Source organism: Misgurnus anguillicaudatus, chromosome 3, assembly GCF_027580225.2.
Source record: "Misgurnus anguillicaudatus chromosome 3, ASM2758022v2, whole genome shotgun sequence".
In the NCBI taxonomy this organism is placed as follows: domain Eukaryota; kingdom Metazoa; phylum Chordata; class Actinopteri; order Cypriniformes; family Cobitidae; genus Misgurnus; species Misgurnus anguillicaudatus.
This window is the reverse complement of record NC_073339.2, coordinates 40,880,917-40,896,410: the sequence shown is the minus strand read 5'-3', so window position 1 is coordinate 40,896,410 and position 15,494 is coordinate 40,880,917. Positions and strand designations below refer to the sequence as shown.

At 39.5% G+C, this 15,494-nt stretch overlaps 1 protein-coding gene across 1 annotated transcript in view; it reads right to left on the bottom strand.

The window, feature by feature from the left end:
- Positions 1-8,613, bottom strand: part of myo15ab (myosin XVAb) — a 67,621-nt gene extending 59,008 nt beyond the window's left edge. Inside the window, exons 1-2 of the mRNA XM_073866184.1 lie at positions 7,557-8,613; positions 546-6,860 (exon numbers count right to left, since the gene is read on the bottom strand). Coding sequence (XP_073722285.1) covers positions 546-6,824 — 6,279 coding nt within the window. The 5' untranslated portion in view covers positions 6,825-6,860; positions 7,557-8,613. The remainder of the gene's footprint in view (positions 1-545; positions 6,861-7,556) is intronic.
- Between the last annotated feature and the right edge of the window lie 6,881 nt (positions 8,614-15,494).

The following is a 15,494-nucleotide window of genomic DNA, read 5'->3' as shown; positions in this document are numbered from 1 at the left end:
AATGAAACACAAGGACAATGATGATGAATTATTTTGGCTAACACAAATTTTAAAGGTATAGTTCGGCCAAAAATGATATTAAACCCATGATTTACTCACCCTCAAGCCGTTTGAGATGCATATGTTCATAATTTTTCAGACGAACACATTTTCAGTTATTTTAGAAAATGTACCAGATCTTTAAGTTCTTAAAATATGAAGATACAGGGGTTCACCTCCTTCAAGTCCAAAAAATGTGCATCTATCCCTCAAATCCACCATCCTTGCATTTTATAAACTGAAAGATCTACAACATTTTATAAAATAAATTAAAATGTGTTTATCTGAAAAATTATGGACATATCCTTCTCGGATGGCTTGAGGGTGATTAAATCATGGGTTTAAATGCATTTAAAATTTATGATAGAATATCATATATAGTGAAATTGTAACTTCTGTTACTACCACTTAACATTACATTCAAGTGAAACAATTCTTTGACATCAACACTTGCAGTATCAAATAGTTAACACAGCATATTAAATAGATTGTCTAAAGTGATTTACCTTGTCATACCACCGGCCTTTTGGCTCCCCTTCACGATCTGGTACCCACTGCAGCTCAGTCTCTCCTGGTTTATAACCAGTGGGTGGGGGGGCAAGAAATTCCATCATTTTTTCATCACGGTACATAGACCATTTGATGAGGTTCTGTACTGTATCATGAGGCAAGACCTTTTCTGAAGCCCACAAATCCTCTGCAGTTTGCCCCTCTCTGGAATTCTGAGCCCAGTGGTCTTCTGGCCCAACTGGCCCTTTTCGCTGTGGTGGAACCACAGCATATCGTCCATCTGGTCCAATAACCACCTCTCCAGATGATGTCAGATATGTGGAGATGGATGTAGGTAGCTGGTAAGAGGCATTCCTCAGATTAGGATAATTTAGAGAATCCCTTAAATATGGGGAAGTGGGGACATGAAATCCCTGAGTAAGGACTGACCCATCAGGTAATCGGTATCTAGCACTGCGAAGGTTTTGATTTAGAAGTGCTTGTGAGAGGTTTGGAGTTCTTAGAGGATATGCAGATATAATAGATCCGTCTGGTAGCCGGTAAGTAGCATGGCGAAGATTTTCATTCTGCAAGGCATTTGCAATGTTTGGACTTCTTGGTTTGTGTAGAGCTTGTGCTATTACTGATCCATCTGGTAGCTGGTAAGTAGCATTGCGAAGGTTTTCATTCTGCAAGGCATTTGAAATGTTTGGACTTCTTGGTTTGTATAGAGCGTGTGAAATTACTGATCCATCTGGAAGTCTATATGAGACATTTCTCATATCCTCATTGTGTAGAGCAGAGAGCAAAGTTGGGTTTGTGGGTTTATAACTTGCATCAGCACTAATTATGGAACCATCAGGTAACCTGTAGGTAGCTTTGCGAATATCCTGATTCTGTAGAGCTCTTGCCAAATTAGGGGACCTAACTTCATTGTAACCTGGTGCATTCAAAATTGACCCATCAGGTAAACGGTAACTGGCGCCTCTCATTTGTTGGTTCTGAAGTGCCTCTGCTAAATTTGGTGAGGTAGATTTGGACAGCCCATAGTCTGGTGTTATTAATGTGCCATCTGGCAGTCTGTAAGTTGCATTTCTAAGGTTTGGGTTTTGGAGGGCCCTGGACAGATTTGGTGATGTTGGTTGCTGATCAGCCAGTAATATTGTGCCATCTGGCAGTCTATATGATGCCTTTCTAAGGCTCTCATTCTGAAGTGCACGTGATAGGTTTGGTGAAGTTTGGCGATGTTGCCTGAGTCCTGCAGTTATAATAGTTCCATCTGGCAGTCTATAAGTTGCATTTCTCAGATTTGGATTCCGCAAGGCATTGGACAAGTCTGGAGATGCAGGTTGTTGTGCACGAGAGTCTCGGTACATTATTGTTCCATCTGGAAGTCTGTAGGTTGCATTCCTCAGATTTGGATTCTGCAAGGCATTGGATAAGTTTGGAGATGAAGGTTGCTGCAGATGAGAGTCTTGGTATATTATTGTCCCATCTGGAAGTCTATACGAGGCATCTCTTATGTTTTGGTTCTGCAAAGCATTTGAGAGGTTTGGCGACAAAGGCCTCTGCTGTCGTGGGTCCATTATAGACCCAGAAGAAAGCCTATATGAAGCATTCCGTAGCTGTGAATTTCCCATAGCATCAGCAAGCATTGGGGAAGAGTTTGTATTTAATCCCCGATTTCCATAAACCAATGTACCATCAGGCAACTGGTAAGTAGCACTTTGAAGTCGGGGGTTGTCTAAGGCATGAGACAGAATAGGAGACGTTCTAGGGTCCTGTCCATAGCCTGAAATAGGAGAATAAGGGGAGACTATTCTCTGAACAGGGGACCTATATGATGCATTACGAATGTTTTGGTTCTGCAAAGCTGATGAAAGAACTGGAGATCTCCTTGTACCATAGCCAGGAGGAACACTGGATCTCCTACGACGTAAATGTGTCCGGTAAGAAGCATTGCGGACATCTGCATTTTGAAGAGCATTGGAGAGCATTGGACCAGGAACTGGCTCTTCAATATAATCATAGCCTGCTACCAACTGAGAGTACGATGAATGTGGTCTCTGAAGGGATGATTTGTATGTTGCATCACGAAGTTGGGTATTGTGAATAGCGTTGGACAGCAAAGGTGAAACTGGCTGACCTGGAATTTGTTCAAATGCTTCTATGTCATTCATACGTGGAGCAGAGAAAGATGGTTGTTCAGGGATCTCACCAAACTGTGCCACTTCAGGAGCATAAGATGAGCCTGGTCTGTGCAGTGGGGATGCGTAAGAAGCTTCTTGAAGCTGAGGATTTTGTAAGGCATCTGACAGAAATGGGGATCCCATCTCATGATAGTATGGCGATGCTACTGGTTGCAGTTGGGAGTCATGTGCAGCATTTATTCGATTAGGACTTTGGGGAGAAAGTGATGAAAATGGTTGTCCAGGAAGCTGTTGAACATTAATAGACTCACTAGCATATGGTGACATGGGCTGTTGGACTGGTAAGGCATATGGGGCATTACGAACACTTTGATTTTGGAGACCAATTGACGGCATTGATGATTGTGGGACACCATCAAAGTCAACCAGAATTGGCTCTGCACCAATAGGCAAAGGAGTTTCATATATCTGAGGGCTTTGCAGAGCCCTGGGGGAAATGGAACGCATTGGTAATGGGGAGCCATGCTTCATAGATGGATGAGGAGACACCGGTCTGGAGAGATGTCTAATGGAAGGCTGAGGTGATGGAGGCGGCATGTGTTTTTGAGAAGGCTGTGGTGAAGGTGGCATCATGCCAGGTGCACGCCTCAATGATTGTCTGGCCATAAGTGGACGGCCACGGCCAATAGGTCTCTGTGGATGTCTTATTGAACCAGGTGTTCCTGGAGGACTGAAATGTCTCTGTTCCCTTACACCCATTCCAGCGTATTGACCTGAAAGTTGTGGGGAGGCTGTTAAGTCCTGTGCTATCAATGACCTGTTACTACTTATGGATGCTCTAAATGGAGGCACATTTTGTGTTGGAGCTCCTGAATGACCACCTCTGCCCCTATATGGTTTAACAGCTCCCATGGGGATGTTTTGGCGCCCTCTTCCTCGCAGTCGGCCTCCAGGAGAGCCAAAAGGTGGGGAATCCTTCATTAGGCGAGTGGACCTGCGAGAGAGGGAAGGAGAGGGGGATCGACGTTCCACTGGTGGTTGCCGGGACTGTGGGTCCATAGTAAAACTTCTCCGGGAGGGAGTAGGTGATGCTGTCTGAGCCATAAATGGCGACTGTGGTCTATAAAGATTCCTCTGCTGAACAGTGGCCATAGGGTGCACACCCATCTGAGGGGAAGATGGGGGACTTATGTGTCTAGGAGGTGATGGGGAAGCTTGAAACTTCTTAGCACCAAATTGTCGATTAACTTGTGTAGGGGAGGAGGGTGGACTGGGCCTTCTAATTGAGGCACGAGGGGATTGTGGTGGGCTTTTTCTCCGAAAAGATGCATGAGGTGAAGCTGGTGGACTGGTTTGGAGAGATGAAGCTCGAGAGGGCATACGGCCAGGCAGAGGCTGGGGAGATGGTGGTGCCTCTCTAAAGGATGCTTGAGGTTGCAAACGTCTAGGAACTGCCGGAGAAGGAGGCAGAGACTCTCTGAATGGAGACTGAGGCTGCAAACGTCTAGAAACTCCTGGGGAAACAGATGGACTCAATTTGCGCCCAAGAGGAGAGGGAGGGTGCTGAACATGACTTACTGAAGGGGACATTCCTCTGGTTAGTCTGGGGGATAAAGGTGCTTCCATGCCACCAATTCCACGCACAGAGGGCTGTGGAGATGGGGCTCTTCTTAAAGGAGGTGCACCAGCAGGATGCATTGAGAGCTGTGGAGAGGCATGGGGGGTCGGCCTACGTACAGGTAAAGGGGAACGTCTAATTTCCATTACTGGTTCTCCAAAACTTGCCACAGGTGTCATATGTGTAATGGGTGCCATAGGCATATGCAGAGGGGAAGCCATCCCTGCTACAGACCTTCTGCTTGGTGTTGGGGATGGTGGAAATCCACCAGGTTGAGCCATATGAGACATAGGTTGGCCAACAAATCCTTGGGGATTATTTGCTTGTTTAATTAGCATGGCTGTTGGTGTGGGCACTTGAGGCATTGTGGGATGAAGCATTTCGGGATGAAACATTTCCTGAGGATGAACTCCTTGTGGAAAAACACTATCCATGGAGGTTCCAGGAAGGTAGGCCTGGTTTTCATACTGTATGTCTGACATTTCATCAAAATCATATTGTTGAGGCAATGGAGGAAGCTCAACATCAATTCTTTCCCTACCAAAAAGCTTCACCTGAGGTCTTGGGACTCTGAACTCCATATCTCCATGAACAGGCATAGGCTCCACAGAGATATCACCATATTTATTACCATACATTCCTTCTTCCCCTAGCATTATATCTTGCATTGGAAAACTGTGTGGTTGATACATATTGTAAGAAGACTGTAAATATGGATCAACATTTGATTCATTGTAATTTACCTGATAATCCTGAAAATAAGGATCCTCATAATCCCCATACTGATCTATATATGGATCGCCTGCTATCTCCATTTTATATGGGTCACCATTAAAATCTTGAAGGTCATCATAATATCCAAACTCTATCTGGGGATCAATTTCATTCCCATATAGACTGTAACTGTTCCCCATTAGATACTGACTATCATCATAGTACTCCATCCCATCATCAAAATAAGGATCCATTGGAAGTTGTTGACTATAGTAGCCCATTTCCTCAGGGTAAGTGCCCATCTGCTCATAATCAGCATAAGGGTCACTGTAGTCCATGCCATCATTATAATATTCACCTCCCTCCTGCATAATTATGTGTGGGTCATAGTATTCATCCTCCATATCGTAATAGCCCTGATCATGAGATGTTATGTCATAAGAGTTATTTGGTTCTTCATATTGAGTATATTGGTGTGGAAATGAAGAATGTCCATACATGGAGGCATATTGATCACCATACCTGTTTGAGTGTGTCTGAATTGACTGCCTGTGGAATGCACCCCCGTCAATTCTGCTGTGGTTATCATAATCATATCCTCCAGTGTCATGTTCATATCCATAATTTTGATACCCTGCAGGTCCTCGAATGCTAGTTTGGCGACTGCCAGCCGAATATGGATATTTTTTGTTGTTTGATCGACCCCAGCCATCACGATCTCTTCTATGTGCACTTTGACGACCTTTTGTGGAGAGGAACCTCTTGGTGAGCCAATTTGTTGCCCCTGCAATCCTACCCAATAGTCGCCCACTGTTTTTAAAAGCAGATCCATCTCCTTCATTCTTTTTTCCAAAAAGCCCTTTAAAAAATCCAGTTTTCTTCTCTGCCGGTTTAGAATTACCCCCTATTCTAAGAAGCATATAGGTTGGCTTTGGTCCTGTATCTTTTTTTTCCTTTTCTTTTTTCTTCTTCTTGCTGTTTTTAAATCGCATCATGAATCTTGGAGCATTTCTGAGAAGAGATTTCCTCCTTTTCTTCCTAACTAAACGACTCTTCCTTCTGCCAAGTCCAAGGAACAGTCTGGAAGTGTTTTTAAGTCGCTTCTTTGAGTTCTTCTTCCTTTTAAATAAAGAGAATCGCATAAAAAGTTTAGAGGTCTTTTTCAGACCTCTTTTCTTCTTCTCTTCAGGTGGTGGCTCAGGTGGAGGCTCTTCCTTCTTTTTGGCTTTCTTCTTCTTTGGATCCTCCTCATCTTTAGACTTTGATTTCTTCTTGGCTTTCCTATCCTCCTCTTCACTTTCTTCATCCTCATCATATTCATCTTCGTCCTCCTCTTCGTCCTCCTCATCTTCATCAGACTCAGCCTGTCTAGATTTGGACTTTCCTTTTGCGGTTTTACCTTTAGCATCTTTTTTACCACCACGCTTTCTCCTGTCTCCTTCTGACTCCTCATCCTCCTCATCGCTCAAGTCTTCTTCAATCAACTGAGCATCTGAATCCTCCTCAGATTCAATAACCTCTTTCTTCCCCTTTCCTTTATCCTTACCCTTCTTACCATCATCTTTTCCTTTACTCTTGGGTGGTTCTTCTTTTCCTTTCTTCTTTTCATCCTTTCCTCCCTTCTTATCATCTTTCCCAGCTTTCTTGTCATCCTTTCCACTTTTCTTGTCATCCTTTCCACTTTTCTTGTCATCCTTTCCACTTTTCTTGTCATCTTTCCCCTTCTTTTCTTCTTCCTTTGGTTTGCTATTTTCTGGTTCCGGTTTTCCTGCCTTCTTGGCTGCTGATTTTAAATCACCTTTTTTGGCTGGCATTTTATCCTTCTAAAACCATGCTAGTCAGCGGTGTCTCTGCCAAAACATAAATGACCATTTAGGTGAACAGATTCTTTATGACAAAAAACATCACAAAATGCAAAGGAAATTATTCAAAAACACTGCAAACAGAACTAATTAAACAATATTATTAGTCTCTGTTCTATATTTAAAAGTCTAGTAAAGCAAGGCTCATACTACAGGATTATCCGAATGTCTGAAATTATTCAAATTTTCACCCCCGAGAATCTGAGAGACAGTCAGGTCCAGGACTTTAAACTGGGATGATTTCATTAGTACTTTCACAATAGCCAATGGGAGACAGAGGTAAATGACAGACATTTTTAGGGACCACAAAATAATCTGATGTGCGTGTCCGGTAGACGGTGGAGAAACGGCTTGTGGAATTTAGAAAACAAAACGACTGCCTCAATAACGCGTCTTTGAAAACGTATCACCATTGTTCCATCAAAAACAAGGCTGAGGAGAAAAAAGCTGCTACTCCACTTAATGCAAACATAAAAAATAATAATAAATGTGTCATAATCTCTTTAATCCGCTACCCTGTGAGGTGACGTTAAGTGTGTGATGTGGCATAATTTTAAATCTTGTAGTGTGAACATGTTTAAGATTTGAGAGAAGAAAATTTGTCAAGATTCTCTAATCAGTCAAGATTTTCAAAATCCTGTAGTGTGAGCCAGACTTAAGGGAAAACAAAGTATTTTATCTTACCTTCAGTGGAGATTTCTTGTCTTTTACAGTACTGTGATAGATGATTTCTACAGCGAGAGTAAATAAATCTCTGTCCACATGATTCCATTCACCACAACACCAGGCAGGGTCTATGGGCAGTACTCCTCTAGTAGACAATCTCAAATAGAGATCTTCTGTTAAAGTGCCTCTGTTTGTTTCTATATCCTTACACTCACCGACGCACTCGTCTTCTATTCTTCTGTTTTTCATTAAGAAAGAGATGCACAACTCCACTGTAATTCTCAGCAAAGTAGAAGATAAGATGAAAGAAATAATTTCAGCATAGTTGCCAACTATGATATGCCCTCATGAGAGACTCGGACTAGAGCTGTACATCTGTGTAAGTGAGAAGATGTGTGTCAGAGCTTTAGTTCTGTTACAGCGCTGTATAAGGAACCTTAATTTGTCAGCTCTACTTGCCTTAGTGTAACTTAAGCTTGTGTCTCATTCCAGCATAAATAATGTAAGCGTAGAGGCCTGTTACTACACAAGCTTGCGCACACACTGACACACACCCAAATCTATAGTGGTGAATACAGGCACGAATACAAGTGGGTACACACAAACAGCTAAAAACAACGCTAAAAACGTACAAATAAGGAACTTTTTAAACCAGAATTAACTGTAAGATTGGTTTCTTATATATTGTACACAACAATTCTCACACCAAAGCTATTTGTAAAATTCCTTAAAATATTTATCTGAAACATGCTCTCATTGCAATACTCTTAACTTTGTAATAAGAAAGTGATTTATTTTTTGGTTACAAAAATAATTAACTTACCTAACTACATAGCTGACAATTACTTCTTTACAACAATAAATAAAATTTAAATACATTTATGCAATACAATCTTGTACCCCCAGAAAAAAATAACACTGTAGCTACACCATAGACGCAGATAGTAGTACAATGGTGCAAAATAAAAACATAAAGTTGGATTAACTTAAAAAATTACAAATCATCAATTGGTAACAAAAAAAAAAGTATATTAAAAAACTTAAATTTTTAGGTGTTACTAATTGAAGTATTTTTTTTAAATCACCTTCACTCTAAAAAATGATGTGTTGGATTTACTTAAAATATATATGCACCATTTTTGCATCACACTTTTTAAGTATTCCCAACTTTGATAGTTTTACTTTAAATTAACCAGAAAACCTGTGTTTTATGTACTTTTTAAGTAAAGAATGTTAATGAACTCAAATATTTAAGTTCATATAACACATATTTTCTTGTTTATTTTAAGTAAAATTATTCCAAGTTGGGATTACTTAAAAAGTGTGATGCAAAAATGGTGCATATATATTTTAAGCAAATCCAACACATATTTTAGACTGAAGTTGGAGCAATTTAGTATATCCAATTCAGCTAATCTGCATGTTTTGGACTGTGGGAGTGTACGCAGAAAGGTCTCCTGAACAAAGTCTTTGTCTGACTTAGCCCTTGCTTGAATCAGAGACCTTTTTGCTGTGAGAAAACAATGATGCGCGCCACTGTGTTGCCCTCTACACTGAACACACACTTCTCAATCATGGTAACAATGAACAAACATATTTTTTTTCAAAATAACTCTAAATACAACATATAACTAACATTAACAACATATCAACATAAATAAACCCAGCAAACATTAAAACAGTCATCTTTTTTAGTAAATATTAACCAAAGAAGTGAACATGTCCCAATGCATGCTGGGAACTATTCAGACCATTGTTTTTTTTAAATTGCTTGTTCAGATTACTCAATTTGGCAAGTTGGGTAAACAAATTGGACAAAAACTTAAAACTCCAGTCAACAAATGATATTTGTTAGCAGGATGCTTATGCTTATTTCATTCAGTGAACACAAATTAATGAACTGATGCCCTTCAACAAGGAAAAACTTTGTTTTTTGTTAAAATAACATTTTGAAGTTGGATTTTTTTACAGGGCATGTGCTTAACAAAATGGCTACGACAGATGTCATATTTTTTGGCTGGAAAGGCATCATGGGAAATCGCGTGCTATAGTTACTTAAAATGTTATGCTAGATATACTTAATATTGATGCAATTGTTATAGTAGTTAGCATTAATTATGTTTTTTCATTTTATTTTTGGATACATTTAAGTTCACCTGGAAACTTAAATGTTAGTGTTACACATACTAAATAAGTTAAGTATAGATTGAAAAGTTATAAATACTAAGTTTTTTGTGTTTAATCCAATTACTTTCATAAGCTATGGTGGTTCAGCCAACGAATCGTTTTTTAGAGTGTTGGCTTACATTTTTTACTTTTTCATTTGACAGAAACTATGGTAATGATTTGGTATTTGAGAGTATATACTACTATACAATTATTTAAAAAATTTACTTGATAGATAAGTGATATACATTTATGGTCATAAGGAGCAATGTTTTTTTTAATTGTAATTATTTAAACCATTTACACAATATTTTTTTTAAAATACTTCTTTACTCAAACAAATTAGCGTCGCACACCTGAAGTCAATAGATAGGTGCGTAGGATAAGACGATAAAAAGTCTCAAAATATACAAAGAACAATTCCCGCACACTATCTGCTTGCTGAATTTTTTTTTTTTTATGAAAGTTGCGTTGCAACGTTTCGATCAACTAATCTTCATCGGCCTGATGAAAATACTCCTTTACGAAAAAGAACTGTAAGGTAAATTGATGGAAAAGATGGTAATACCATTTGACAGAAACTACGGCACTGAATACTAACACTGAAAAGATTACTTGATGGATATACACTGTCAAGTGGTGGAATATAGTGTCTACAATGATTTTATAGATTACTAATGATCAGCAGTTGAAGGTTTCAAACATGACCACTGACAATCAGTGTCACTGGAGCACTGGCACAGGAGTAATTACAATATTGACGGAAGGTTGTAACCATAGAAGTGACCAGGTCAGAGCCAAGAACTGGAGTTACCTTGCATCTAAGAACTACTTAAAAGCAGTGCTCCACACAGACACACTCTAATTTCAGTGATTAAAAATTTAGTGACTTCTTGTCCAATTGCAGTAAGTGCAAAGGTGAATAATAATAATCGTCTCAGAACACATGGGTGTGTCTCTTGTAAAGGGGAATCATTTCAGAGTCCAAAAGTCTGAGAGAGCAAGAGTCATATGCTGTAAACAGTTCTCTTCTTCACTCCTTTACTATGACATTTGAGTCCACTATATGTGGAAGGATTAAACAAAAATGAGTGAGTGATTTCGGACAATGATGTAAATAGCATGTGTCAAAGACCGCTGTCACGAAGATTCGTCAAAAACATAACCCTTTCTGTGCATGCGCACCGCCAGCGACTTCGTGTGTCGCTAGTCTCTTTTAATTAGGGCGTTAGGAGGTGTTCCTAATTCTGGTTTTCGGAGTTACAACCAGTGTCGGGGAGTAGTTAACTACAAGTAACGATGCTACTAACTTAAAGAGTAACTAAACCCTTAACCAACTTTTTTTAGTTAATCATCTGTAAGAATGATGCTTTATTAGTGCTGTTCATTGATTTTAGTAAGTTTTTTGACATTTGGATATAAAGCAGGGTCCGAAATTAACTTTTTGGCTCACCTGCCACGGGGACTGGTAGATGAAAAAATCCACCAGCCAAGCATATTTTTACCGGCCAGAATAATAAACAGCCTTTTTTTGTCACATGTACATTGATTTCCTTTGCTGTATTCATTGCAGGGCTCGCAAAAATCCCTGGTAGCCCTTCGGGCAGGAACTCTTCAGTTTTTGGTAGCCCGAAATGAATGCAAGTAGCCCGAATAAAAAATACATTATTTTTAATGTAGAGTATTAAGACAAAATATCTATCAAAACACAAATAACAATTTTCAGTACATATCAATCATCAGTACAAATTTTTCTTCTAACCGAAGTGAAATATCTATACATCAGATTCTGAATCTGAAATATTAACTGAAGTCACAGATAAGAAAATGCCACTTGACTTTGTGGGCATAGCACAGGCTTATTCAATTAGTTTTACCACAGGCCAAATTTTGCCAATACAAAGCCAATAGGGCCTCTAGCCACAATGTTTAATCTGCTATTCTTGTTGTTGTTTTGATGCTGTTGTTTTTTTAACAAACAAAAAGACTGGATTTCCATGTAAACCAACTTTTCCTGCTCATCCCCATATCAGATATACTCACCATTTAAAAGTGGTTTAGTGGGTCACAAAACTCACAGTTTGGATCATCTAGTTACAGATTGGATCATTTTTTTGATTAGAAAAACAGGGGTTACTGTCGCTTTAAGAGCGATTGTGCACAGAGTCACTCTCTTCACTGCCCGTACAATCTGTACTTTAAAGCTTGCTGCGAGAGATTAAATTTTCTTACGTGAGGATAGTAAAGACTGACAGGACGAAGTTGGAGGATATGCCCAACAAATCCATGACAAATCCTGACGGATTGCTTCCTGTACTGCGTCTTTTCGCGCGATCGCGAAAGTGAAAGTAAAACTCGAGCGCACGCTCAAACGTAATTTACCCAATGCCTGAATTTCATACACCAATTATTACACATCCAAAATCTGTGAAAGACTGCATAAGCATTTAAATATATTTTTCCTCCCTATAAAGTCAAGATAGCCCGACGGGCAGGGCGGGGATGCATTTTGATAGCTAATATGCAGCAGATAGCTGCAGACCGCAAGTTACCTGCAGTACTAGCTAGCAACAGACCGTCTCTAGTGCGAGACTTGGAGCGTAAAGACGTTCTGTGGTTAGCTCACCTCGTCCCCAGATTAGTTACTGGCAAACACATTATATTGCATGTGTGGCGGGTAGCCTTTTGAATTTAGTCGCCAAACGGAAAATCTACCCGCATTTGGCGCTTGGCGGGTGTTAATTTCGGACCCTGATATAAAGTGTTTCAATACTACAATATATGGTGTAAAAATGTCTGAGTGCTGCCCTCTTCAGGTTGAACGGTGGCTACTGCAGTTGAATTTTCCTATTGGATGTTGCTGGGTCCAAAAAGTAACTCGTGACGTAAGCAGGTTCAAGCTCACCACGCCCTTGTTACGATCTCACCACATGCTTGGTACGAGCTTAGTTCGTCCCCTCGATCTCTGTTGGGATCTGCCCACTTTTCTTGCATTTTTCAAACATTGCCAGTGGGTGGAGTCAGGCTCTGACCAGGGGTTTAGTTACGCTTTAATTATTATTGGCAGATAAGGTCAAAAACAAAACCCTTACTGTGCATGCACACTGCCAGTGACTTTGTGTGTCGCTAGTCTCTTTCAGTTAGGTCGTTAGGAGGCGTTCCTAATTCTAGTTGTCGTAGTTACAACCAGTGTTGGGGAGTAGTTAACTACAAGTAACTATGCTACTAACTTAAAATTATTGGACATACAAGGGGCCTCATTTATAAAGCATGCGTATGCACAGATTTGATCGTAAAGTGTGCGTACGCAAAAATCCACAGCAAAGTCCATATTTATAAAACTGTCTTTGACGTATAAAAGTGTTAGCGCCACGTCAGGGTCTGAGCAGACGTACGCACTTTTGCTTGTCTGATTGCTGCAGGTTTTTTGAAATATAAGCCATTCTTGTTGTTTAAAATTGGGTTTAAACATTGACAAGCGCTTTTTATATGTCTATGACATTAATTAGGCATCGTTTAAAGGCGGAGATCTGAAACTGCTCGGCTGCGCGCACAAGTTCAAGCTCATTTGCGATTTACAGATTTGAAAGGGGTACGCACGTTTTCTACACGTACGTTCGGTTTATGAATCACACCTACGCATTTTTGTTAAATGATCGTAAGATCAAATGTAGGATGGTTTTAACGCAGCATTTTATAAATGAGGCCCAAGGTCACAAAAAGTCCACTAAAAGAAGTACAGGATTTTCGCACATTGGCTCTTAAATCTGGAACAGACTACCTGACGCTGTTGAGGCTCAGTACTCTTCTTTTTAGCCGAGTACTCACATAAGGCATCTCATAATCTTGTACTCCAGTTAAGTCAGATATCAAATGTAAATGACTATCTATTGTTTCAAATTTCAATGAACAGAAGTTAATTTGAGTTAAAGGGGCCATGGCACAAGACTTTTTTAAGATGTCAAATAAATCTTTGGTGTGATGGTGATTTGTTGCAATTAAAACTTAATTGTGCTTTCCTCTGCACTAAATGGCAGTGCTGTGGTTGGATAGTGCAGATTAAAGGACAAGTTCGGTATATATAATATAATAGAACGGTTTAGACTGAAATTTCGACATATGCGGCTGCCCCGAGAATTTTCGGGTGATCGTTGTTTGACCTCCCACCTCTACAATGTGTGTATAGGTGCACTGGAACAATCCTTTCTAAAATGCATTAAACTTTCGTTTACAAAGATGTGAAACTCACCGAGTGGTCAGGGGTGTTCACTGATACGCTCACACAAAAATCGCTGCAAACGATGCTTTCCAACAGGTGTTTTAGCATTCGTTGTAAACTGGTGGCCCTATTTTTCCAAATGCCTCACACCCGTACATTCTTCCGCTGAGAGCTTGAATAATAAACACTCCAGCCCAGTTGGTGGAGATAATCCGCCTTTGCCAATTCCAAGAATACAAAAAAAATCCCAGCGCGGAGTAATACCGTACCTCACAGCACATCTAATACAAGTCAATGGAGTTGGACAAAACTACGATAAAACCTGTTGGAATGCGTTTTTTGCAGCGATTTTTGTGTGAGCATATCAGTGAAGACCCCTGACCACTTGGTGAGTTTCACGTCTTTGTAAATGAAAGTTTAATGCATTTTAGGAAGGATTGTTCCTGTGCACCTATAAACCCATTCTAGAGGTGGGAGGTGATAAAAGAAACACCCGAAAATTCTCGGGCCAGCATCATATGTCCAAATTTCAGTCAAAACCGTTCTATTTCATCATAAACAATCTGAAAACAGGGCTTTAAGTGTAAAATACCGAACTTGTCCTTTAAGGGGTGGTATTATTATAATAAGAGCTCCTTATGACATCATAAGGAGAGCCAAATTTCAACAACCTATTTTTTCATGTGCTTGTAGAGAATGGTTTACCAAAACTAATTACTGGGTTGATCTTTTTCACATTTTCTAGATTGATAGAAGCACTGGGGACCCAATCAAAGCACTTAAACATGGAAAAAGTCAGATTTTCATGCCATGGCCCCTTTAATATATCAAATTAATGCACTTTAATTCTGAAAGACTGTTAAATGCATTGTAGTCTGTTTATGTTTACCCTGCAAACAAGACAATAATTTGAATGCTTTTCGGTATGCTACACTGCCACCATATGTCTTTTAAAGATATGACAGGGCACTGGAATGTTATTGAGGATGATTTTGATCTTAAAGCTGGATAAAAAAGAGTGATGTCCACAAAGTTAAAGGATCATTTATTGAGTTAACCAGTGTCTTGTAAATGTCATCAAAAGCAAGGACGATGAAAACAAAAGATTGGGGGGGATGCATAATATTCTAGGATTTGTAGCAGGAATATTTGCATCATCTTTATAAGAAAAAAAATCTTTCATACAGTGCATACATACTGTAAATCTATGTAGTATTTAAAACAGTTGTGATGTTAACTAATTCAAGATATCACACTGCAGCCACATGATTGGGTTAGCACTTTTTGGAGAAAAAAGTTAATTGGGTTTATTTATGATGAATTCAAATTACCTTTAACATTTGAAAGAACAAAATCATATTTTCATGCATAATACTTTATGAGATCACATTAGTTATTTACTTTTTGTATCAAATAAGTACAAAAAAATAAACAATTCTATAATAGTCAGATACTCTGGCAATGTGTTGCTTTTATACTATACTGAATGATGTATTGTATGTACTGTATACACCCTGGTATCTACCTGGTACCCCAAAGTATACCATACTCTGACTTCACCAATACAAACA